Here is a 24,632-nt window from a genome sequence, read left to right on the forward strand (position 1 = left end):
CTCGACTGATATTTTATTCTTAATATAGTTACTAATAGCTGCTTCTCTATGTTAATATATGCTTTGAGTTGTTCGGCATGCATGGATGTTCTTCTTCAGACAAAGATCTACGGAGCACGATCAAACAATGAATGACTGACTGCAGCAGAAATTTCGCTCAGATGAATTCGTTGATTAAATTTAGAAACTTGTGAAAATAGAGATTACGGTTAGCACCAGACTTGAATAGGGTTAAAGGAGGCATTTGCTGTCACACACACAATATGTGTTTCGGCCTATAGTGATTCCTTGTCAACATAACAGCACTCACCAAGTTAGTCCTTTCTTTGTCCTTCAGGTACAGTGCACTCGACTGCATGTATTTGCTGTGACATTTCCCGCTCAAGGGCGTAGCATTCACGCGGGACGGATCTGGAAAAGCCGTCATGACGGCAGTTGTGCCACGATCACCATTTCGTACTGCGATGGCGACGTCGATGTCCAACACTGATCGTGATACTGGTACGTTTACGGCTTCAGATACTATTCAATAGTACCAAACATATGTGAAGAGAGATTTGCAGTTATTTCATTCCATGGAGAGCTCCTTCCTTAAGACCTATGTGTTGCGGCTTTTGCATTGCAATAACTACTGGCTTAGCGTAGCACCTTGAGCCTAAAATAATTGAAGTGCCAGACTGATATTTGTACAATAGATAATACATTGATCAGTTAGAACAGTGGTCAGCAAACTATTAGTCAAAAGAGAGAATACTCACAGTGCAACGACTGAAATATCTTTTGAGAGACAGTTCTTTTTAGCTTAAACTATATACCTAAGTAAATTGTTACTAACTTAATTAGGGCACTCCTAAGCTACAATTGCTAAATATGTCCTCTATTGAGGTAGTGTCGTTGAGATCGCCTCTTTCCAACCCTCCCATCCACATTCTTCTTGCATACTTGTTTCGTCTTTCTCCACCTTCTTTCACTCCTTAATGCTCCCTAAAATTAACTTCATAAACTGTACTTGTACTTTAACTAAGACTGAAACGTTATGTACGTTTGATATCATACTTAATAATGACATTATTTATTGATGAAATTAAATTGTAAAGCATCCGTAAAAAGAAATCATGGCACTGGCCGACGAAAACTAATGTGAACAATGGCCTCGAATCTCCTAGGAAAGTTTAGGTAAATCAGGTTTGTATATTTTAGTTTTTAATTTTAGGCACCATTCCTAGTTCTCATCAATAAGACTTCTCAATTTACTCTTGATAAGGTTCATGTTTGAAAATGATTGTTCATATGACTACATAGATCGAAATACAGAGATAACAGCAAAGCTAGTTTTTTCAATTGATTTTGAGTTTGGAATACCATTCCTAGTGTTAAAAATCAACATACGTTCGCTTCAGAGTGCTCACCAAAAGATAACAGCGTGCAAACACCAGATAAGTATGTAAAATTTTAAAAAATAGTCAGATTAGAGTAGGAGTAGCCCCCGGATGGTTCGATATAAACTTAATCATGAATGTAGGCAATTCGTCCATCCCAGGAATTGAGGATCTCGACGATTTTTGCGTGTTATCGAAATTGATACTGGCAAGATATCGGTCCCAGGAATTACAAGACTTTTGAGAATGTTTTGATTTAAAGTTTGAGGTTGGATAACGAATGGAAAAAGAAATGTTTTGTTTATGTGACATAGTTACAAATTAACAATTTGGTGATTTTTTTTCCTATACTTTTACTGTGAAACATTTCTTCGTGTCAAATTTCGTGATCCTTAGTCAAGGAGAAGTATCCTGTAGGTTTTAATGAGTGAGTTTGCGATTATCAAAATAAGTGACATAAATGGACGTATCTTTTGACTGGATTGACTTAGAAGCTTCACGTTTTTACACCACCAAAGAACTATAGCCCTCAATGTGTGGCCTAGATTTCAACTTGATGCGGCTACTCATTCCTGAGAAAAAGGAGTCCCCACGAATGGACGAACAAACAGACAGTCTGATAACAAATAAAAAAAAACTTTCTTCCTGTGATATAATCGCAAAAGTGAAACCCTGCTTCCTTCATTTTACTAAACAAACAGGAAACACCCTATAGGAGTTGATGAGTGAAATTGGAAGTATCAAAATATGTTGCATACATGGCCGTATCTTTTGAATGCATTGACTTAGCAGCAAACGTTTATTATATTGCCAAGGGACCATAGACCTCAGTATGTGACATAAATTTCAACTTCATATGTCTATCCGTTCCAGAGCAAAAGAGTCCTTAACGGACGGAAGAACAGACAGACAGTCTGATAACAAATGACAACAAAAATTTTTCGTGTGATATAATTACGTACTAACAACTTCCAGATTTTTTCAATTGGTTGTGGTACGAAACCTTGTTTCTTGGCAAATTTCGTGGTTCTAGGTCAAGGGAAAAGCTTTGATGAATGAGTTTGCGAGTATCAAAATTTGTGACATAAATGTGTCTTTTGATTACATTGACTTAGAAGCTTCACGTTTTTACATTGGTAAGGGACCGTATATCTTAATATGCGACTTAAATTTCAACGTGATGCGTCTACCCGTTCCTGAAAAAAAGGATTTTGAACAGCTGGACAGCCAGGCAGACAGACAGACGGCAACAAAATGGTCCCATCAGATTTCTGTTTCTACCCTGAAAATAAGAAAATTAGCCATATTTACAAGTAATTTACTTGTTATTACACAAGCTTATATTTCTCTGTCACTATCAACGTCTGTTTCATTTACTGCAGACTCAGAGTTGTAATTAAATCGCTTTCGAAGCGTGGTTTTTACCACACTGCATGAGAAACGGTTCCACACCCTTCAACGGAATAGATATTCCTCCCACGGCTTCATTTTACATGAGATCTATGCGAGAGGCGTTCAATGAATTCGAAAGTAAAGTTCTATGTACTGACTTGGCAGAAAATCCTAAGAAATTTTGGTCTTATGTAGGTGGATCAAAGCAAAATGTCCAGACAGTCTGTGACCAAAATGCTACTGAAACATAGAATGACAGACTAAAGGCCGAAATACTAAATGCCTTTTTCCAAAGTTGTTTCACAGAGGAAGACTGCACTGTAGTTCCTTCTCTAGATTGTAGCACAGATGACAAAATGGTAGATATCGAAATAGATGACAGAGGGATAGAAAAACAATAAAAATCGCTCAAAAGAGGAAAGGCCGCTGGACCTGATGGGATACCAGTTCGATTTTACACAGAGTACGTGAAGGAACTTGCCCCCCTTCTTGCAGCGGTGTACCGTAGATCTCTAGAAGAGAGTAGCGTTCCAAAAGACTGGAAAAGGGTACAGGTCATCCGCGCTTTCAAGAAAGGACGTCGAACAGATGCGCAGAACTATAGACCTATATTCTAACGTCTATCAGTTGCAGAATTTTGGAACACGTATTATGTTCGAGTATAATGACTTTTCTGGAGACTAGAAATCTACTCTGTAGGAATCAGCATGGGTTTCGACAAAGACGACCGTGTGAAACCCAGCTCGCACTATTCGTCCACGAGACCCAGAGGGCCATAGACACGAGTTCCCAGGTAGATGCCGTGTTTCTTGACTTCCGCAAGGCGTTCGATACAGTTCCCCACAGTCGTTTAATGAACAAAGTAAGAGCATATGGACTATCAGACCAATTGTGTGATTGAATTGAAGAGTTCCTAGACAACAGACCGCAATATGTCATTCTCAATGGAGAGAAGTCTTCCGAAGTAAGAGTGATTTCAGGTGTGCCGCAGGGGAGTGTCGTAGGACCGTTGCTGTTCACATTATATATACATGACCTTGTGGATAACATCGGAAGTTCACTGGGACTTTTTGCGGATGATGCTGTAGTATATCGTGAGGTTGTAACAATGGAAAATTGTACTGAAATGCAGGAGTATCTGCAACGAATTGACGCACTGTGCAGGGAAAGGCAATTGAATCTCAATGTAGACGAGTGTAATCTGCTGCGAATATCCTTTTTCATTTAGCTACAATATAGCAGGTCAGCAACCGGAAGCAGTTAATTCCATAAATTATCTGGGAGTAGGCATCAGGAGTGATTTAAAATGGAATGACCATATAAAATTAATCGTCGGTAAAGCAGATGCCAGACTGAGATTCATTGGAAGAATCCTAAGGAAATGCAATCCGATAAGAAAGGAAGTAGGTTACAGCACACTTGTTCACTCACTGCTTGAATACTGCTCACCGGTGTGGGATCTGTACCAGACAGGGTTGATAGAAGAGATCCAACGGAGAGCAGCGCGCTTCGTTACAGGATCATTTAGTAATCGCGAAAGCGTTACGGAGATGATAGATAAACTCCAGCGGAAGACTCTGCAAGAGAGACGCTCAGTAGCTCGGCACGGGCTTTTGTTGAAGTTTCGAGAACATACCTTCACCGAGGAGTCAAGCAGTATATTGCTCCCTCCTACAAATATATCTCGCGAAGAGACCATGAGGATAAAATCAGAGAGATTAGAGCCCACACAGAGGCATACCGACGACCTTTCTTTCCACAAACAATGTGAGACTGGAATAGAAGGGAGAACCCAAGAGGTACTCAAAGTACCCTCCGTCACACACCTTCAAGTGGCTTGCGGAGTTTGGATGTAGATGCAGATGTAGATGTACAACTTCAGCACATTAAGAATTAACTCACGCAGCTGACCTTCGAAGCATTATCCACCACCCACTTACGATTGTCACAAGCAGCAAAAGCGGTGCGGGTGGCAGCAAGTGCACGAAATCTGCCTGGTATCCTATCCCGGCGACTTTAAAAGCCCGCCCGAAGCCATGGACCTCGATGATAACCGCTAGACGACACTGCTGTAATCTGCGAGCGCCGCTGTCGCCACTACAGCGCTGTCTTCGAAACCACGCCCATCCTGCCGGCCAATCAGCGCTCGCGGCTGCCCTTTAAGGCCAGGAGCGTAGCCTCCCAGTCAGTCAGTCTTGATTTCACAGTGCTATTAGACTGATCCCGTTACACATCGTTTCTTGGTTTCTGATTCGGAGCGTCTTAATCTGACTTTGGAATACTCGCTGAACTTGTTCTTCCACAGTGTCGTCGCCATTGTTTGTACTCTGCTGTTGTCTGTCTGTATGCATTCAGCGACATACTATCGACCCCTTTCGGCCAGTTGGCCATCCATGCAGGTTCGAGAGTTGTTTCTAGTCTCGTCGTGAGTCCCGAGAGAAAATGGCAGTTTCACCTACACACCCCGTCTAACGCCTGTTTTTCAAAATAGATTCACCCAGGCCGAAAACCGACTTCCCTGCCTGGGCCACGAAGTTTCAGTCGCACCGTACTTGCGCGCTCGCACGTGGTACTTTATAGAATAGTCTCACTTAACGGGCCAAAGAGCCACATGGTTCGTAAGCTGCAGTTTCCTCACCAATCAGCTAGAATATCGTTATCATCTCTAATACTGAAGAAGATTACATTTCGATCACCTATGAAATACATCGACGAGCCAAAATATGATGACCACAGTGCAGCAGAGATTCTGCGTGGCGTGGATTCGATAAGTCCTTAGTAGGTTTCCGGAGGTATGTCAATACACAGGTCATGCCTTTCCCGTAAATTACGGACTTGTGGTCTGTGGGGTCGGAGCTGGTGCCCATTAGAGCTCCACTGGATACGGGGCAGCAGAATATGACATTGAAGATATCAGTGTAACTTCACTATCACGCTCTCAGACCAATCTGGCAGGATTGCGGCCTTATGACACAGACAATTATCTTGCTGAACGATGCTATCACATGAAACATGTGTTCCACAATAATATTCATGTAGTCCACAGCTGTTATAGTCCCTTTGATTACCACTACAGGTAAACCCAGTCAAATGTCCCCTTCCCCCCCCCCCCCCCCCCCCAACCATAGCATAACACTACTTCCACCGGCCTGTGTAACGTGGTAGTTGATTAAAACACCAGTTCGCCTGGATGATGCCGTAACCTGGTGTTACAAGAATCATGATTCATTAGATCAGGCATCACCTTTCCATTGATCCACAGTCCAATCTTGATGATCGCGTGCCCACGCAAATCGTAGTTGACATTGTCGCTAAGTCACCGTGGAAACACACAGGATCTGTCTGCAATGGGTCCCATATTGAACAATAAAATCTGAAAGGCGTGTCCCAAAACACTTGCGCCTGGGCCAGCATTGTATTCTGGCCACAGATCTCCGTCAGTCCCGCTTTATTTTATTTATTTATTTATTTAGCCTGATCAGATTAGTGCCAGCAGGCCCTCTCTTACGTCGGACCAGTGTTCCACACATGCAGCATATCACACATCAGAGTTACATCATGACAATACTTTAAATAAGAAAATTGGATTACTCTAGTCACAATATGAATAAAGAGTAATGACTAAGACCTAATAAAGTAAGTACTGGCAGTATTTTTACAACAGGTGCTATACATACAAATTATGACAAAATTAATAATAGTTACAGTAAAAAAAATCAAACAATAATGATAAACATGAGGCAAATTGGCAATAGTAATGAAGATTTGTGCAGATTTACTTTAATATCTTGGTGTGTAAAGTAGATGTTTACTAGTATAGCGAGTTTTGGGGGAGGGAGACTTAAGGAGGGGGAAAGAGGGAAGAAATGAGGTGAAGTGCATTCGTGTACAGAGGAAGGCATTACTGTTGCTTAAGTAGATACGTCATTAACTGTTTTTTGAAGCCGGACATGTTTTTATGTCAGAGCCTTTGTCTTGCTGCGTCAGTAATCTCTCCATCATCCACGTACTGCTTCCCTCAGAGTGCATCCTCCATTGGGCCAATCAGAGGAATTCGGATGGTGCGAGATTCGGGCTGAAGAGTGGATGAGTAAGAATAGTCCAATGAAGTATCGTGAGCTCCTCTCGGGTGTGCAGACTTGGATGAGGCCTTGCATTGTCACGGAGAAGGAGAGATTCGTCTGCATTTTTGTGGTGACGAAAAGGTTGAAGTCGTTTCTTCACTTTCCTGAGGGTAGCACACTGCACATCCACAGTTGATCTTTGCTCCGTGAGGGAGGACATCAAACAGAATAACCCATTCAGAGTCAGCCCCTTCCGAGTCTCAGAAAACCGTAGTCATGACTTTATTGGCTAAGGGTGCGGCTTTGAACTTTGTCACGATAAGCCTTGTAACGCGCAAGCAATTCCGGACAGATGGTGCTTCGTTGCTCTTTATGGTCTTCTGTTAGACAGCGAGTTACCCAGCAGACACACACCTTTGAGTACCCCAACTAGTGGACGAGTGTGTCAGTACTACCAAGAGAGAAATAAAGTTGCACACCGAGGTGTTTAATTGTGATCCGTCGATGGCGCACATTCCAACACTGCATGAGTCACAGCTGTATGTGGCCGGCCGGCACGCGATAGTAGGACAGGTTTGCACGATCTTGTTTCAGTGATGACACACAGCGCTTTTGTTCACTTACAGGTTTCCGTTGGCATTCTGGAAGCGCCTATTAGTATCTGCAATGCTCTGGTTTTCCATCAACTGAAACTCGATGACAGCTTTCTGCTTGAAACGCGCCCCCGTTACAGGCGCCATTTTGAAGGTTACGTATAACGCCGCCACCTATCGGAACATAATGATACTATAGGGACTGAAGTGAGAATGTTCCGCAACAAATTCCGTATTTTTTCAACCGAAACTGTCCGAGGATAAAAATATGTTGCACTGTTTATTGGACACACTTCACAGCTCCGTTGAGCATAGTATAACTTCAATTTTACACTGAAGCACCAAAGAAACTGGTATAGGCATGAGTATTCAAATACAGAGATACACTGTTTGATCAAAAGTATCCGGACATCCCCAAAAAGTACGTTTTTCATATTAGGTGCATGTGCTGCCACCTACTGCCAGGTACTCCATATCAGCGATCTCAGTAGTCATTAGTCATCGTGAGAGAGCGGAATGGGGCGATCCGCGTAACTCACGGACTTCAAACATGGTCAGGCGATTGGGTGTCACTTGTGTTATACGTCTGTACACGAGATTTCCACACTCCTAAACATCCCTAGGTCCACTGTTTCCGATGTGATAGTGAAGTGGAAAGTTGAAGGGACACGTACAGCACAAAAGCGTACAGGCCGACTTCGTCTGTTGACTGACAGAGACTGCCGACAGTTGAAGAGAGTCGTAATGTGTAACAGGCAGACATCTATCCAGACCATCACACAGGAATTCCAAACTGCATCAGGATCCACTGCAAGTATTATGACAGTTAGGCGGGAGGTGAGAAAACTTGGATTTCTTGATCGAGCGGCTGCTCATAAGCCACACATCACGCCGGTAAATTCCAAACGACGCCTCGCTTGGTATAAGGAGCGTGAACATTGGACGATTGAACAGTGGAGAAACGTTGTGTGGGGTGACGAATCGCGGTACACAATGTGGCGATCCGATGGCAGGGTGTGGGTATGGCGAATGCCGGGTGAACGTCATCTGCCAGTGTGTGTAGTAATAATTGGCAACCAATGCTGTACAATCGCAACATAGTCTTGAGATGTTTAATTGACTCTTTTATTAGAACATGTTACAAGTTTCGAGATTACACCCATCTTCAGACATCACAAACTTCAATTCCTTCCTAACCAACCAGGCGTACAACCTTGACAACTCAGAGAAAGTGCTCAATAATATATGACTATAACTGCGACACAAGCAGTCTTGAAGCAGAGCGTTTACTCAAGACTGCTTGTGTGTGTTATAGAAGATGTTACACGCGGCCTGTCTTCACTAGTTCAACCAGTCGCCTGTACCCCTTAGAATCGTGGCTGTAGGCGTCATTCGTGGCGACATTAGTGACAAATCGCAGATGATTGCATGCTTCCTGTGCAATAAATAGCCGCCGACAGAGTCCAAATCTCGTCTCAGATGCAACCTGACTGTTATTTCCATAAGGAGCTTCATCATCTTCGCCGGCCGTTGTGGCCGAGCGGTTCTAGGCGCTTCAGTCCGGGACCGCGCTGCTGCTACGGTCGCAGGTTAGAATCCTGCCTCGGGCATGGATGTGTGTGCTGTCCTTAGGTTAGTTAGGTCTAAGTAGTTCTAAGTCTAGGGGACTGATGACCTCAGATGTTAAGTCCCATAGTGCACAGAGCCATTTGAACCTTTTTTTTTTTCATCATCTTCCTAAAGTTGGCGCACCCAATGACCAGCAGACACATCCTTGGCCCTTGTCGGTACCTTTCAGTGAGATCAGCCCTAGCCCCAAATAGACGAGGAGTCCCTTGCTGCTTCATATTTACTCAATGAACAAGACCTCAGACCTGTTTTTGAGATACATGGGGAACCATCTTCACCTTTCGTCCAGAACCCTATTACTTAACGACTATCCTGTGGTATGCCATTTACGCCCAGGCGAATGTGAACTGATCTGCTCAAGTGTAACACAAGGTGCTGTCACATTCTTAGCAATGTTAGAGGTGCCACAGCTTTTGCTGCCGGGGGCTCCCCAGTACCGATATACTGGGCAGCACGGCAGCACCATGAAGCATGTCAACTGTGGCCAGCTGAGCTTCCGGCTGGTTCCAGGCAGTCGCCAAGTACCCCCGCAACGGTATACAACAGACAGTCCCTGTCCACCTTAATACCTCTTCAATTATATTGTCAAGCCGAAAACACACCCAAGTTCAAATCGAAGGCAAGGTCGTCAGTGAAACTCAAGACTTAGAACAGAAAGCACCTTTACTACTGACACTAACATGTACCCAGACAGAATTGTCCTTCTGGATGAAGAGTGCAGCTATTTATGAAAACTTGGAATATTCCAGAATTTATACACAAATCGAATATTCCAGAATACAGAAACCTTTCAAACATAAGATACAAGTATTTCAAGAATCTTCCAGAAACGGTAAATATTACCAATAACTGCTTATGATCGAGTTTGAACTGGCGATCCCATAGCATACCAGCCAGCTATGCTAACCTCTACACCAGACTACATGCACCTAGCTCACAACATTGCTCCCTCTCCTGAAGAAACAGAGACACACTGTTTCAGAAGTTCTCATTGAAGCCGATTACTGCACCCTGAATCTAAATTTAGTCAATGGTTTTCTGTATAGCAACGCTGACGGATCCTTGCGTTCTAGTCATATCGTTGCATCGTCTTCGCTATGATAAGCATGGAAGGTAGCCTCTCTTCCCATCGAAGCTTTTCAACCGTTGAGTTGAGTGGGTCTTCATTTCCATGAACCTCCAGTGTCGATCTGTTCCTCTGTACCGTAGAAGGGCTTCACACAGAGCACATGGACGAGGTCTCTGCGCCTTTGCCTTGTTGATGAAGGGTCATAACCCTCAGCTTCGGACGTGACGTCCGACAAGTAACAAAAGATACGATATGGCCCACAGCAGCGCTTAAGAAACTTTACTGAGAGTCTCACTTTCTGCACATGCGTAAAAATCTGTACTAAGTCTCCTAGGCCGTATCACAATGGTCGTTACTTAGCGTTGGAGTACTCTCGATCCTTCTCTTGGGCGTCTATGTTCATATGCAAGCCAGCTGCCATGCTTCTTTGGTCGTGGTGATGTGTTTCACAGCTGAAACGGAAACTGTGTATCCATTGTCGTTTCAGCTTCACGACCATGGAACAGAAGTAACGATGTGGAATCTGCAGTGTCTTGCTTCGCTGTGTAGTGTGTGAATGTCACGGAAGGCAGTATTGGATCCCAGTCTCCCTGTTCGACATCAACATATATCGAGAGTATATCTGCCAAAGTCTTATTAAAGCTTTCTGTGAGGCCATCCATCTGTGGATGGTAGGCAGTTGTCATCCTGCGGGCGGTGTCGCAACCTGAAATTGTCTCTGATGCTAGCCTCGAATGAAACACTTTTCCGTGATCGGAGAGCATCTCAGGGTGCTACGTGCTTTAAATGTTCTACGAGGAACAGTGGCGTTTCTGGAACTTCGGCAATTGGCACGGATTTCCTGACAACATAGCAGGTGAGGGAGTCAATGCAGACTATTATTCATCGATTACCATTTTTCGAATTCGGGAAGATCCCCTACAGGTCGATTCCACTTCGGCGGAAAGGCGCTGCTGCAGACAGGATTGAGACCAGACGGCGTGGCGGTAATTGCTGCACATGCTCCTACCATTGGCATTCCATACAGTGACTCACATAGTATCTAAAGGATTAAAAGAGACCAAGCCAGTGATACCCTGATTCCGTCAAGGGTCTTCGTGAATCCCATATGATCAGATATTGGAACGTCGTGGAAGTGCTTTAGGATAGCTACCCGTACATGAGCTAGGATGATGACCAATGATTTCTGCCCCCATTCGATCGTAATTCTTCTTATACGGTGTTCTGTTCATTAATTGTAATCCTCCTGTGATTAGTCCCCTCTTCTTCAAGGCTTCAATGGTTCTCAGCAATGACTGATCTTCCCACTTTTCAACAGCTATGTCATTTAGTGCAGCCGATGACAGAGGTCTCGTTTATGCTGCTGTGTTTTATCAAAGGATTCCTGAAAGACATTCTTCATCCCTGTGTCTGTGTCCACTTTAGTATACCACTGCCACATTGTATTACTGAAGCCTCAGTGCCCACTTCAAGAGCCAATCCAATGGATCCTTCAAGCCAGCCATCCAGCATAGAGAATGGCGATTCATCACAACGGTGAAAGGTTTGCCATATAAATACGGCTCAATCTTGTTGACGGCCCTAGCAACTCCAACGTACTCTTTGTCGGTTGTAGAGTAGTTCTTCTCAGATCTATAAAGTACTCTTGAAGCATAAGCTATCATCTTTCCAGCATTTTCCTAAATTTGTGCTAGAGCTGCTTCTATCTCAACACTGGTTTGGTTTGAAGTTCTTTCTCATCGTTCTCGTCACACAATGCTAGAAATGATGAAGATGTTAGCACCCTCTTAAGGACAACGAAAGTTCTTTCTTTCGTCTCGCTTCAGAAATATTTTCGTCTCCCTGCAGTAGTTCTTGCAAGGGATATGTCTCGGTACACAAGTCCTTTATGAATTATCGTTTGTTCGAGCACAAACCGGGAAAACGTCTCACATCAAGACTGTGCCGAGGAATCGCAAAATGTGTGACTGCTCTTATTTTCGGTATTGTGATGGACTCCTTCGCTATTCATTAGGTGCACCAAGATTTGTATTCCTTGGGAGACTAAGAGGCACTTTCTCGGATTCAGGTAGAGCCCAGAAGTTTTAACGCACTTCAGTAGCGTTGTCAGTAAGCTTGAATGTCCTTCAAACGTCTTGAAAAAGCGACATTGTGTCCAGACAGCAAAGACATGTCGTCCATTTAAGGTGTCGAAGCAGGTTGTCCATCATACGTTCGAAGGTGGCTGAATGATTACATAGCCCAAAAGGTATACCTTTAAACTCCCAGCGGCTGTCAGGAGTTATGAATGCACTCTTCTCCCGATCAGCCTCGTCAACCTTGCTTTGCCTGTAGCCTTTCTGAATGTCTATAGTTGAGAAATACTTTTCTCCTTTCAAGCAGTCCAGGATGTCATCAGTGCACTGCAACGCATAAACATCTGTCCTAGTGATTCCATTCTGTCATCGGTAATGGCTACAGAAACGCCATGCACCACTCTCCTTCTTCGCAAGGATTGCTGGAGACGACCAAAGACTCTCTGGTGTCATCTTGCATCATCATCTCCACTCCTTCCTGGATTATCTGTCATTCAGCCGGCTACAATCTATATGAGTGCTGGCTAGTTGGTGAAGATTCTCAGTGTTTATAAGGTGTTTTATCACTGCCACTTAAATCCCCTTTGGATCTGGAGGCATCCGCATATTGACCAAGAATGGTTATTACTCACCTACGGTGTTCCTTTGTCAGGCCAGATCCTATTGTCAATTCGACAGTAGCTTCCTTCGCTGTGCTGTCTGTAGTGGAAGCGGAGCACGATTCTTTATCGACCCTTGCTGGAGTGACTGCTCGTGACAATTAGTGATTGAGTATGCTCCTTGACCCCCCCCCCCCCCCCACAACGCTTATGATCGTTGCTGGTATGCAGACTTCCTTTGTGAGCCTGAATAGCTTTTTGTAATCGAGAGATGTTTCGCAGTTTAATTCTGTATCTCGACTGACGACTCGAACTCCCCTCGTTAATGATGGCAGGAAAAAAAACGTATTCAACGCAAACAAGCGCCCAGAGCAATCTTCGTTATGCTTCCTTGTTGGGATAGCTTTCTTAAGGTGGAGCAGTGATCTTCCACTATCTGTGATTACTTGTAATGCCTGCAAGAAATCCCATCTGAGAATATCATCATGACTACATTCTGTTAAAACGACAAACTCGAAGGTCTGGGCTCTGTCATTGATAGTTACTATTGACTGGACGTATTTCTCATTTGCGACCTTCAGCACAAACACTTTCATATCACAGAAGATGATCTTTAACTGATGACGACAAGCTTTCGACATTACAGAGAAAGAAGCAGTCAAGTCGACTAGTAGCCAGACTGGTTGGCTGTCGATGATGACGGCGATGCGATTTCTGTATCTTGGAAAATAACATCCATGGAGGGTTGTCATCCATGGTGCCCTCTCGTCCATAGCTGTCCACCTCAGTTTTCCTGAAATTAGCAGCTAGGAAAGCAGCTAGTGCCTTTGTAAAGCGATGGGGAATGGCTATGTCATGGTAGGAAGTGACATCGTCCAGGGCATGGGGTGAGGCTTGGTCCTCTGATTGCCTATAACCGTCTACAGTTGGCTGGTGTGAACAGGGCTGTTTTGGTGGTTGACCTCTTGCAGCGTAATAGTTGTCGAATACTGGTCTTCTTTCTCTGTAGTAGTGCAGATGTCTGTTCTTCTGCAGGGCGTTTTGCTTGCTAGGGGGGTTCGTTGTACCTGGATTGGTCGGACGATAGGTTGAGATTTGCCGGCGGCGATTGTGTTGGTCGAGTCGATTCTTCATGGCACATTCGAATGGTTGTGGAGATTGGTACCAAAGTTGATACACTTCTTGTTCAACATTCTCTTTTACCTCCTAACATATGAAGTCGACATTCATGGTCGCTATCTCTTGTGCACTCGGTCGGAAAGTTCTGGCGACCATAAAATCTTCGCGAAGAGAGTTCATAATGGTTTCCTCCAACTAACATAGGGACCACACTCGGGAGCCGATCATACCTCTTTAGTCAGACTCTTTTTCTACATCTACATCTACATCCATACTCCGCAAGCCACCTGACGGTGTGTGGTGGAGGGTACCTTGAGGTACTCAAGGTACCTCCATCGCTTCTCCCTTCTATTCCAGTCTCGTATTGTTCGTTGCATTTCCTCGATATGCCGGCACCGCGTGTTGAATTCTTGTATTGTTATGATATCTTTTACCGGAAGAGCATGATATATCTCTTCTGTGACTCCTTTAAAAGAATGTGAAATTTTGTCACCCGTTGTCATATTCGGAGTCAGAATTTGCAAAAGGTCAACACATTCTGTATATATGACTGTATCATTTCGCCATCATGTTGGGCCCCACTCTTCACTTGTTCTTCCGCTAAGCGGACTTGCTGTCTACCGTCACCAAACGTTTTCTTCAGCTCGGCCTGTAATTCGTCCCTTCTATTGAGCTTTCTAAGTTGTTCTCTAACCACTGCTGGACTGTGCCATCCTCGTATACATACCATGTTATTCCACCTGTTGTCTTTGGCGACTCGGTCGAATTTTTTCAGCCATTTCGTCGCGTCCTGACCAGGGTCTCCGGAAAACAATGATGGATGCCTGAAGTGCAGCTGACATACTGCTGCTTTCTAATCCATCTTTTTGAATATACGCATCTTGGGAGCGACGTGCTGTTTGTATTTGGGTCCGTGTCAGTGTAGACCGACAGCTTTTACATTGCCCAATTGGAACCACGTTGATGGAAATCTCTTGAAGTACAAAACAATGGCTCGCCAGAATCTCACTAAGAAAAAAAACGGTTCAAATGGCTCTGAGCACTATGGGACTCAACATCTTAGGTCATAATTCCCCTAGAACTTAGAACTACTTAAACCTAACTAACCTAAGGACATCACACACACCCATACCCGAGGCAGGATTCGAACCTGCGACCGTAGCAGTCCCGCGGTTCCGGACTGCAGCGCCAGAACCGCACGGCCACCGGGGCCGGCAATCTCACTAAGCCCGAATCCGAAAGCAAGGTCGTCAATGACGCACAACAGGACTGAAAGCACGTTTATTACTGACAGCAGAAATGAACTGTACTCCTGCACAGAGAGCGCAGGTATTTATACAAACTTCGAATATTCCAGAAAGCTAGTATTTCTATATACATCGAATATTCCAGATTACAGAAACGTTGCAAACATTAGGTAATTCAAAAACCTGCCAGAAATGATAAATATTAAATAATAAATAATTTTTTGTGGTTGAATTTGAACTGGTTACCCTTAGCAGCACGCCAAGCAGCGACGCTCCCCGTTCATTACACTACCAGCGTCATTGCTCACGGCAATATATATGAAATATAATTCTAACGATAACACAAACAGTTGCTAGATACAATCGTAGTATCTGCTGCTGCACAACTCCTACATCACAAAGTCGGCACACGCGGCATTAGCACTGGAAAAATTGATACGTACAACTCAGCACAGATAAGCGCACATTTATTATTTAGTTCATCACAGAAGCATGTAAATGCCGTATTTAGAGTAAACAAAGGGACCGCGCCAACTCGTCATTACCGATTTGGTTCAAATGGCCCTGAGCACTATGGGAGTTAACTTCTAAGGTCATCAGTCCCCTAGAACTTAGAACTACTTAAACCTAACTAACCTAAAGACATCACACACATCCATGCCCGAGGCAGAATTCGAACCTGCGACCGTAGCGGTCGCGCGGTTCCAGACTGTAGCGCCTAGAACCACTCGGCTACCCCGGCCGGCCATTACCGATTTCATCCAAATTTATGGTGTATGCAAGGACTGACCAGAAATGAAGGTGTCAGAAGTTGGAGTTCCAGGTGGCGTAGCGCTTAGAAAAAAATAGCGTTTTTGGCCCGGAACAGGCCGGGTCTGAGCCATTAGGTTGGCAGATATTCTAGGCAGAGATTGACGCAACGGCAAGACTACTGAGCGGTTATCCGAGGGTCTTGGGATCGAGTCTCTAGGTAGAATCTATTTCTATCTTCAGTTTTTACGTCACTTGCGCTAGAAGTAAACCGAAATAATGTTTACTGTGTTTCTTAATAAATTCATCAAAGGGATGGAAAGGAAAGGTAAGGGAAATTTGACTTGCACTACTAAATCCAGGACGGGATTGTAACAAGTGAACGAGAAACGCGAGTATAAAATTAGGTACGTTTATTATTTTGCAGCTGATGATTTACATGTGTTGGGGAGATATTAATCAGGGAAGCAATAATTTTCTCGGCATCTTGCAAACCTTTTAAACGTCACATTTTTAAAATCACATTTTTTTTTAATTTCCATAGAAAAAGAAATATGATTCTCATTCATAAAAGGTTCTCCCTCATCGGACAGTTTGTCAGCAAACCATGCATAACGAAATCCTGAACGCTTTTTCAATCCCTTCCTGGAAATTTATCTGCAATCCTAAATCTTCCTTTACTTTTCTTTTTCACGCCGTTTATGAAAACTTTTGTAAATGCAATATATCGAGTATTAGTTCGTCATGTATGAGGTTCAAGTAACGTAAATACTGAAAATAAAAAAGTGAGTCGACCCCAATCCCGGACTCTTTCCGCAGCACCGAACACTGGTTGGAAACTACGCTAAAGTAAATGGCTCAGGCCTCTCCCGATCTGCGCCAAAAAGGCTATTTTTCTAAAGGTTTGGTCATCTGCCGCTCCCACTTCTGTCTCTTTCAGTTCTGCTCAAGCCCTGCACAAACCACAAAATTTGGACGAATTCGGCCATGACGAGTAGGCTGCTAGCGGCTGCTCTCGCTTCAGCTACCGGAGCTCTACAACAATAACAGTGGTTGAATCGTGCCATGTTTTTCCCAGGTCTCACACAAACTGACGGCGCACCCTTTCCGTGGCCATTTCATGCGACGTTTCGCTTTGCGTAAATGGAAGTACTAGACAGCCGTCTTGCCGAACAGCCTCGCTTCATTGTCTCGTGATACAGCTGTGTGAAGCTGTCCCGTGAAACAAGTCTCGTGTAGTGTAAACACACGTTTAGAGTGCGTTGTTATGAAAGTGTTGGCACACAGAAGAGTGTATGTGTATGAAACTGAAGCGACTGGATGGCATGGGACTGCACTGCCGGCGGAAGCACAATTGAGGCAGTGCCTACCAGGCTCTATGGAAGTAAACAACTATTCATTTTTGCATGAAATATTCTCGGACTTCTTGCCGCATCATTCAGGGTGAAATCTCGAGCTTTCGACTACTACTACCATTGCCTTCGTCAGGAGCAGCTGACTGTTTTGGTTGCTACTGTAGTGGGCTTATATAGCCTATGGAGGACTTCTGATTGGTCGGTTATTAAATCATGCTGCCATGGGTGGCGTTAACGTCTGCCCTGATGGCGCCACCGTTAACGTATGCGCGTATGCATTGTGCCGAATTTCTCTCCTGTTCTCTCGTCAAGAGCTCGCTTCTAAGCACCACTAAGATTATAGTCGCTGTTCCAGTTGAAGTTGTTCTCGTGCATTCCTTTTTCTCCCGCGCTTTAATGACAGAATTCCAGTACATAGAAGCAAGAGACAAAATTTTTCATCAAACAGTATTTTGTGTTTATTTGTTAGCCTATGCTCAGCACCTGCAGATTTATCAGGTTCCTCGTTTTTAATGTGCCTTTGATACTGTGGACAGACATCGGTAACAGTACGGATGAACTGATCAAAGTAGTTGCTTCAGCTCTTACAGGGGATATAACAAATACTAGAGATCATGAGGCTGAGACTGTCCTTAACTGAGACACTTAATCTTCTTAGGAGGTCGGTTCAAATGGTTCAGATGGCTCTGAGCACTATGGGACTTAACATCTGAGGTCATCAGTCCCCTAGAACTTAGAACTACTTAAACCTAACTAACCTAAGGACATCACACACATCCAGGATTCGAACCTCCGATCGTAGCCGTCGCACGGTATCAGACTGAAGCGCCTAGAACCGCTCGGCCACACCGGCAGGCTAGGAGCTCGGAAAATATGCCTTATTCCTCGTCTTCCCATGACTCGGTCTTTTTTGCAAGACATAGCTTCGCAGAAAGGAAGGTGCACAATCGGTGGCTCATAACATGAATCTTCTTCTTTTTCTTTTGCCTCTGTCTTGCATCTATGCGGGTTCAGTATGATTGTTATTGGATTTGGCATGAAGACTGGCCGGCACACCGCTCCTCGTCGTTAATCAGCTGGGCGGATTCAATCTGGGGTCGCAGCAACGGCCCCAATCTCAAAAACGGTGTACTAACAAGCGCTGCTGTCCGTTCAGTATTTTCACCTTTCCGATATTATTAATGAAAAAAAATTCTTGAGATTGCAGGCCGACACAAATATTGCAGTATCATTGTACATTATATATTGGTGGTGAATCGCACCAATGCTAGGCACTTCCTGATCTGTTCTGTTCCCAGATGGAAAGAACCTTTGCTCGCTTGCGTGGTCTTGTGGTTCATACTAAGGATAAACAACAGAAAAAGAAGGGAAACCATGCTTTACCGTCCCGTCGACAACTATGCCGAGCACAAACTCTGCCGTGTCCTCATCAGAGAATTATGCTGCCATTTTCCTCATGCAATTTATGGAAACCAAACAACAGGAAACCTAATCTAGATTCATCTAGGGGCAATGTAAGAAGATGTTAAGAAAATATTAGTAACAGAGTTTTTTTATGGAACTCACAGCCGAAAATCAAACATGGTGCATTTGCAATATTTAGCTACAGCTTCCAGCTGCTTCTCTACACAGTCGCCGCTTCGACTTCGATATTTGTTGTAGCGTGGTACCAACTTTCCAATACCCTCGTCATAGAAGGCACCCCGCCTGTGCTAGGCAATTCTCTATGCTTGTCTGCAGCTCGTTGTCTGTGGTTAAATGTTGCCCTCCTATCCAGCGATTAATATGAGCAAACAGAGGAACATCAGAGGGAGCCAAGTCCCGGTTTGGAATTGTGAAACTGCCGTAGGCTAGAGTAGACTATCATGAGTAGGCGTAGACTGCGGTTGGTCAGTTAAGTTCATAACCGCATCACCTGTACGTTAAGTATGTTGCATACCTATCGGGTGTCGCCTTATTTCAATCGTGTTGTTTGCGTATGCATCTCTTACTAGATTCCCCTAGAAACATGAAGCGGTGAACCATCTAGAAACTAAGTGAGAATATGGAAAAGGCTCTGTAACATAGTCATCCCCCTGTCTGTTAATTAAAAATAATCAGTATTTACAGCAAAATTGAAACTGTGAATGTTTAATTCCCGATTTATACGAAAATAGTCGATTTGTAACATGAAAAAGAGGGATGACGTAGCAAAATTTTTTTTTAAAATACATATTTACCATAAAGCGCTAGGAAACGCAATTTCTTAGAAACAAGGTATAATTTTAAAAAATGCAAAGCAAAAACATTCCAAACATCGCTTCAATACTTCGTCGAGCTTATATGCAACATGTTTCTGTTACTCATAAACAACTTTTACACTTACCTGCTATAACAGGAAATTCCGACATTCGATCAAGATGAAGAACGCTCTGTTGTGAACAAAATAACAACAATAATTACATGGCAAAATCTTGAGGTTGAAAAAATCAGCCAAACAGTTATAAAACAAAGGTTTATTAGCCGTTGACCTAGGTTTCGATATTTCTAAAAATATCTTCTTAAGAAGGATTGTGCCTTCTTACATCACATGATGGTACATTAGATTAGCTGAAGCAGAGAGGCTCTTGTCATATATGAAACTGACAAAACAAGAATCATCCCAAGCCATTCATTCTGAAGAGCGCTAAATGTAATCTGGATGCTAACTAAAGCCATGGCTTGGGATAGTTCTTGTTTTGTCAATTCTATATATGACAAGAACCGCTCGGCTTCAACTAATCTAATGTACATCATGTGATGTTACAAGACCAACTCCTTCCGAAGAAGATATATTTAGAAACATCGAAACCTATGTCAAAGGCTAATACATCTTTGTTTCGCAGCTGGTTTGTTGAGTTTTTCAACCTTTTCATAATTACATGGATTTTTTATGTGGGTGCACAAACAAACGAACGAGAAAGCGAAGAGAGGTCGTCGCTCTCAGTTTCTCACTCATTCATTTATGTTTCTTTGCTTACCGATCCTACCAGTACTTCTTGCAAAGTATCATTTACTACATCATTTATGTACTGTATCAAAACTACCGAACCGTAGTTTAGGTACAATGCAACTTAATCCGGCTTGTGTGGTAAGTGACAAAATTCCTCTTCGCTTATTCTGAATTTCCCTTCGTAGACGTTGAAGAATCACATTGCAGTGATGGTCGCGCCACGTTCTATGAATTCCACCAATCCCCAGAACACAGTAGCATACTCTTTCGGATGGAGAAGGTTCGCTCGCACTTCTTTGGTTTACTCGGGGAATGAGACTGCACCCACTGTTTGGATTGCTCTTTTGTTTCTTCATTTCCGTGCCTCGTCCCCTATAATGGGTTTGTTCAAAAACTCTTTTGCTTCACCGAAGGTGGCGCCCATTCGTCGTATTTTGCGATGATCGGACAGCACCTTAGAAACATATGTCTCACAGAGTTTGCGGTGCTGAGTATCTCGCTTAAGAAGGAATAAAGAGCTGACCCTGAAATTTCGGAAAACGAATCATTCAACAGAGAAATTGTGAACTGATTTTCTCGAATCGCCTGATTCACTCGCTAAACAAGATCATTGGTGACACATACTTCCCTCCCTGACAGCCTGCATCATGAATATCAGTACATCCTCCTTCAAAGTTGTTGCACCATTGCCGCACTTCGCTGTCACTCATGAAAGTTTCGGCGTATACTACTCATTTGTCGATAAGTTTCGGCTGCATTGCACCCCTGAGCATGGAAAAATCGAATGACAGCACGCACTTCACTCTTGGCGGGAGACTCTACTCTTCTTCCATCTACTGACTACTCTCTCGAAACTGACAAGTGCAACGTGACTTGATCGACAGGCATAGTGGAGACACTGCGCAACACAGATGTGCAAAGCTTCATCGGATTTTCATTGTGGTTTTACTTTCGCGACCGATCGGAATTTGAAGAAAGATAGCTCTCGTAATAATATCAATGTGAAACGTAGCCACGAATGGCAGCGTCAGAATGAACAACTGTTTGTTTCAGTTGTAAGTGAGACGTACGCACTGGCTAGCGATGGTAAAATGTAATTTCAGGTAAGACACAGCCGCCGAAGAAACGTATCCGCTCGATGTCGCTCTCTACATAATGGCACAACACACATTCATACATACACAAAAATTTCATTTTCGTCTGTGACAATGGACAACATTACACGTGAAATAGACTAAATTAACAGTTCCAGCCCCCAGTCCGACAAAGGTTCTCGGGAGGTTTCCCGTGGTCATCAGGAGTAACCTGAACTGGAAATACCCTCCTAATGATAACCAGCTGGGGCTCCCTCGCCCCACTCCCAGGCTGCTGGTACTGGCACGTTTGTTTGAAAAAACGAAAGCCCACCCTCTCGTATGGGTTGTAAACGAAAATTTAAAAAAATGTTATAAATTACAAAATTGCACCTCCTGAGGGACTACCCGTCTCGTCAGCTCCGTGACACCACAGGGATCACGCTCTTGTGGGATCGCTACTGCCATATCGCCGGCTTTTTTTTTTTTTTTTTTTTTTTTTTTTTTTTTTTTTTTTTTCGCGAAGGCGCAGCAGTCTACCAGTGGGCTCACACGGGTCCTGGGCCATCAAGTGCATCACTGGCTGACCACTCGTTGGCCTGACTTGCTGCAGTAATGAAACCCCTCCACAGCAACCAGAGGATGACCTACTTCCACATGCCAAACCACAAGTCAGGTTGCGCTGTCTCCCGTCAGTCTCCCAACCAGCCGAGTTTCTTTAGAATAGCATTGGCTTGCTTGGCCTGCACCCTGCCCACCCCCCTCACCTCTCCTCCCAAATTCAGGAACTCAGGAAGAGCTCGCTCCCATCAGCGTCGTCAGCACTCCAGGCAGTCGATATCGGAAATTCACAGTTCACGGTTCTCTGTGCTTAACGCCGACCCTAGGGACAGTCGGTGCATAGGAGTTTCAGACGGTGCTGACATTTGTTCGCTAACACGTCTGCAACGAAGTCGCACCTGATCTACACTCACGCTCATAAATTAAGGATAATGTTGATACATGGTAAAACAAAGCTCTGGTGGGCGGTTTGCGGGTTTAAATCACCTAGGGGTATGACCATGCAGTGCATCTGACCTGCGGTCGTCGCACGGTGGCGCTGGCAGGAGTGCACATATGCAGAGGTGTGTTGGTGCATGTCAGAGTACGGTGCAGCGAGTAAGTGTGCAGACGTTTCCAGACGTGCTAATGGTGACTGTGTGTTGAAAAAGGCTCAAAGAGCACATATTGATGACCTTATGAGGGATAGAATACTAGGGCGACTGCAGGCTGGTCAAACACAGCAGGTGTTAGCACAGGACCTCTGTGTGCCACAAAGTATGATCGCAAGACTATGGCAACGATTCCAGCAGACAGGAAACGTGTCCAGGCACTACAGTACGGGGCGTCCACAGTGTACAACACCACAAGTATACCACAGTATACCACCTTCAGTGCCCACAGACGGCCACTGAGTACTGCAGGTAGCCTTGCTCGGGACCTTACTGCTGCCACTGAAACAGTTGTATCCACACACACAGTCTACAGACGACTGAACACACATGGTTTATTCGGCCGGAGACCAGCAAGGTGCATTCCATTGACCCCTGTTCACAAAAGAGCCCGTAAAGCTGGTGTCAAGAACACAGTACTTGACCCTTGGAACAGTGGTCCCAGGTTATGTTCACGGACGAGTCCAGATATAGCCTGAAGAGTGATTCTCGCCGGGTTTTCATCTGGCGTGAACCAGGAACCAGATACCAACTCCTTAATGTCCTTGAAAGGGACCTGTATGGAGGTCGTGGTTTGATGGTGAGGGGTGGGATTATGATTGGAGCATGTACACCCCTGCATGTCTTTGACAGAGGAACTGTAACAGGTCAGGTGTATCGGGACGTCATTTTGCACCAGTATGTCCGCCATTTCAGGAGTGCAGTGGGTCCCACCTCCTCCTGATGGATGATAACTTACGGCCCCACCGAGCTGCCATTCTGGAGGAGTACCTTGAAACAGAAGATACCAGACAAATGGAGTGGCCTGCCTGTTCTCCAGGCCTCAACCCGATCGAGCACGTCTGGGATGCTCTCGGTCGACGTATCGCTGCACGTCTTCAAACCCCTACGACACTTCAGGAGCTCCGATAGGCACTGGTGCAAGAATGGGAGGCTATACCGGAGCTGCTGCTCGACCACCTGATCCAGAGTATGCCAACCCGTTGTGCAGCCTGTGTATGTGTGCATGGTGATCATATCCCATATGATGCCGGGGTACATGCGTAGGAAACAGTGGCGTTTTGTAGCACATATGTTTAGGGACAGTTTTCTCAACTTATCACCAACACCGTGGACTTACAGATGTGTGTTGTTTGTGTTCCTTATGTGCCTGTGCTATAGCGCCAGTTTTGTGTAGTGCCTGGTTGCGTGGCACCACATTCTACAATTACCCTTAATTTATGAGCATGAGTGTAATATTCTGGACGAACATATTTTGAAAAGTAATTCTTTTATTGTAAGCAGAGTGTCTGTAGACGTGAAAGTACGTGCTAATTTGAAATTCAAAGCCTCTGGCGGGTAGCTCACTATCAATTGCGCCATTCGGGCATACCTTACAAATCGACTTAAGTTTCACCTATTGACGTGATCATCCTTTTTTTGTTAAAAAATAGACAACGGAGAACGATCTCAAAGCTAATATAACTTCGTAGGCGTTCACGACCAGAGTCAGTTGACATAAAGTTGTCTAAGTACCGTGCCGCATCATAATGTAAAAAAAATCTATAGAGGGGAACCAAAGTTTCAGCAACGGTTACAGTGGCCTTCTTCTTCAAGGCTATTCAAAAACTGTAAAATCGGTGTCAACCTAAGATACGTTATTTAGAGGCCTCTGGATCTCATGTGGGCCTGCAAATACACTATCCAGTCAAAAGTATCTGGACACATGATATGGTTTCCGGTATGTGATAGGTCCACCCTTCCCCTTCATGATGGCTTGAACGCTGCTGGGGACACTTTCAGTGAGGTAGGTGAATCTCTGTGTGGAATGACAGCCGAAACCAGAGAAGGTGGTGACGGACGCTGAGGTTTCGAGCGGTGTTCTGATACATCCCAGAGGTGTTCCATCGAGTTTAGGTCCGGACTCTGCGCAAGCCAGTCTATTTCACAAATGTCATTCCCCATAAAGCATTGCCTCACAAGGTACCTCTTTTCTGAGAGGGTGCGTTGCCATGTTGACACAAACATTGTCTCCGAATTTTTCCTCTCTTGTACGCAGCACACAATGTTGTAAAATGTGTTCATATCCTACCGCGTTACCATTTCCTTAAGAACCATAAGGAGACC

General features: G+C 44.3%; 1 protein-coding gene across 1 annotated transcript in view; it reads left to right on the forward strand.

The window, feature by feature from the left end:
* The first annotated feature begins 450 nt into the window (after positions 1-450).
* LOC124596142 (cytochrome P450 6j1-like) overlaps positions 451-24,632 on the forward strand; it is a 134,642-nt gene continuing 110,460 nt past the window's right edge. Inside the window, exon 1 of the mRNA XM_047135162.1 lies at positions 451-501. Within this exon, the coding sequence (XP_046991118.1) occupies positions 465-501 (37 nt within the window). The 5' untranslated portion in view covers positions 451-464. The remainder of the gene's footprint in view (positions 502-24,632) is intronic.

The sequence above is a fragment of the Schistocerca americana genome, chromosome 2 (genome assembly GCF_021461395.2).
Source record: "Schistocerca americana isolate TAMUIC-IGC-003095 chromosome 2, iqSchAmer2.1, whole genome shotgun sequence".
Lineage (NCBI taxonomy): Eukaryota > Metazoa > Arthropoda > Insecta > Orthoptera > Acrididae > Schistocerca > Schistocerca americana.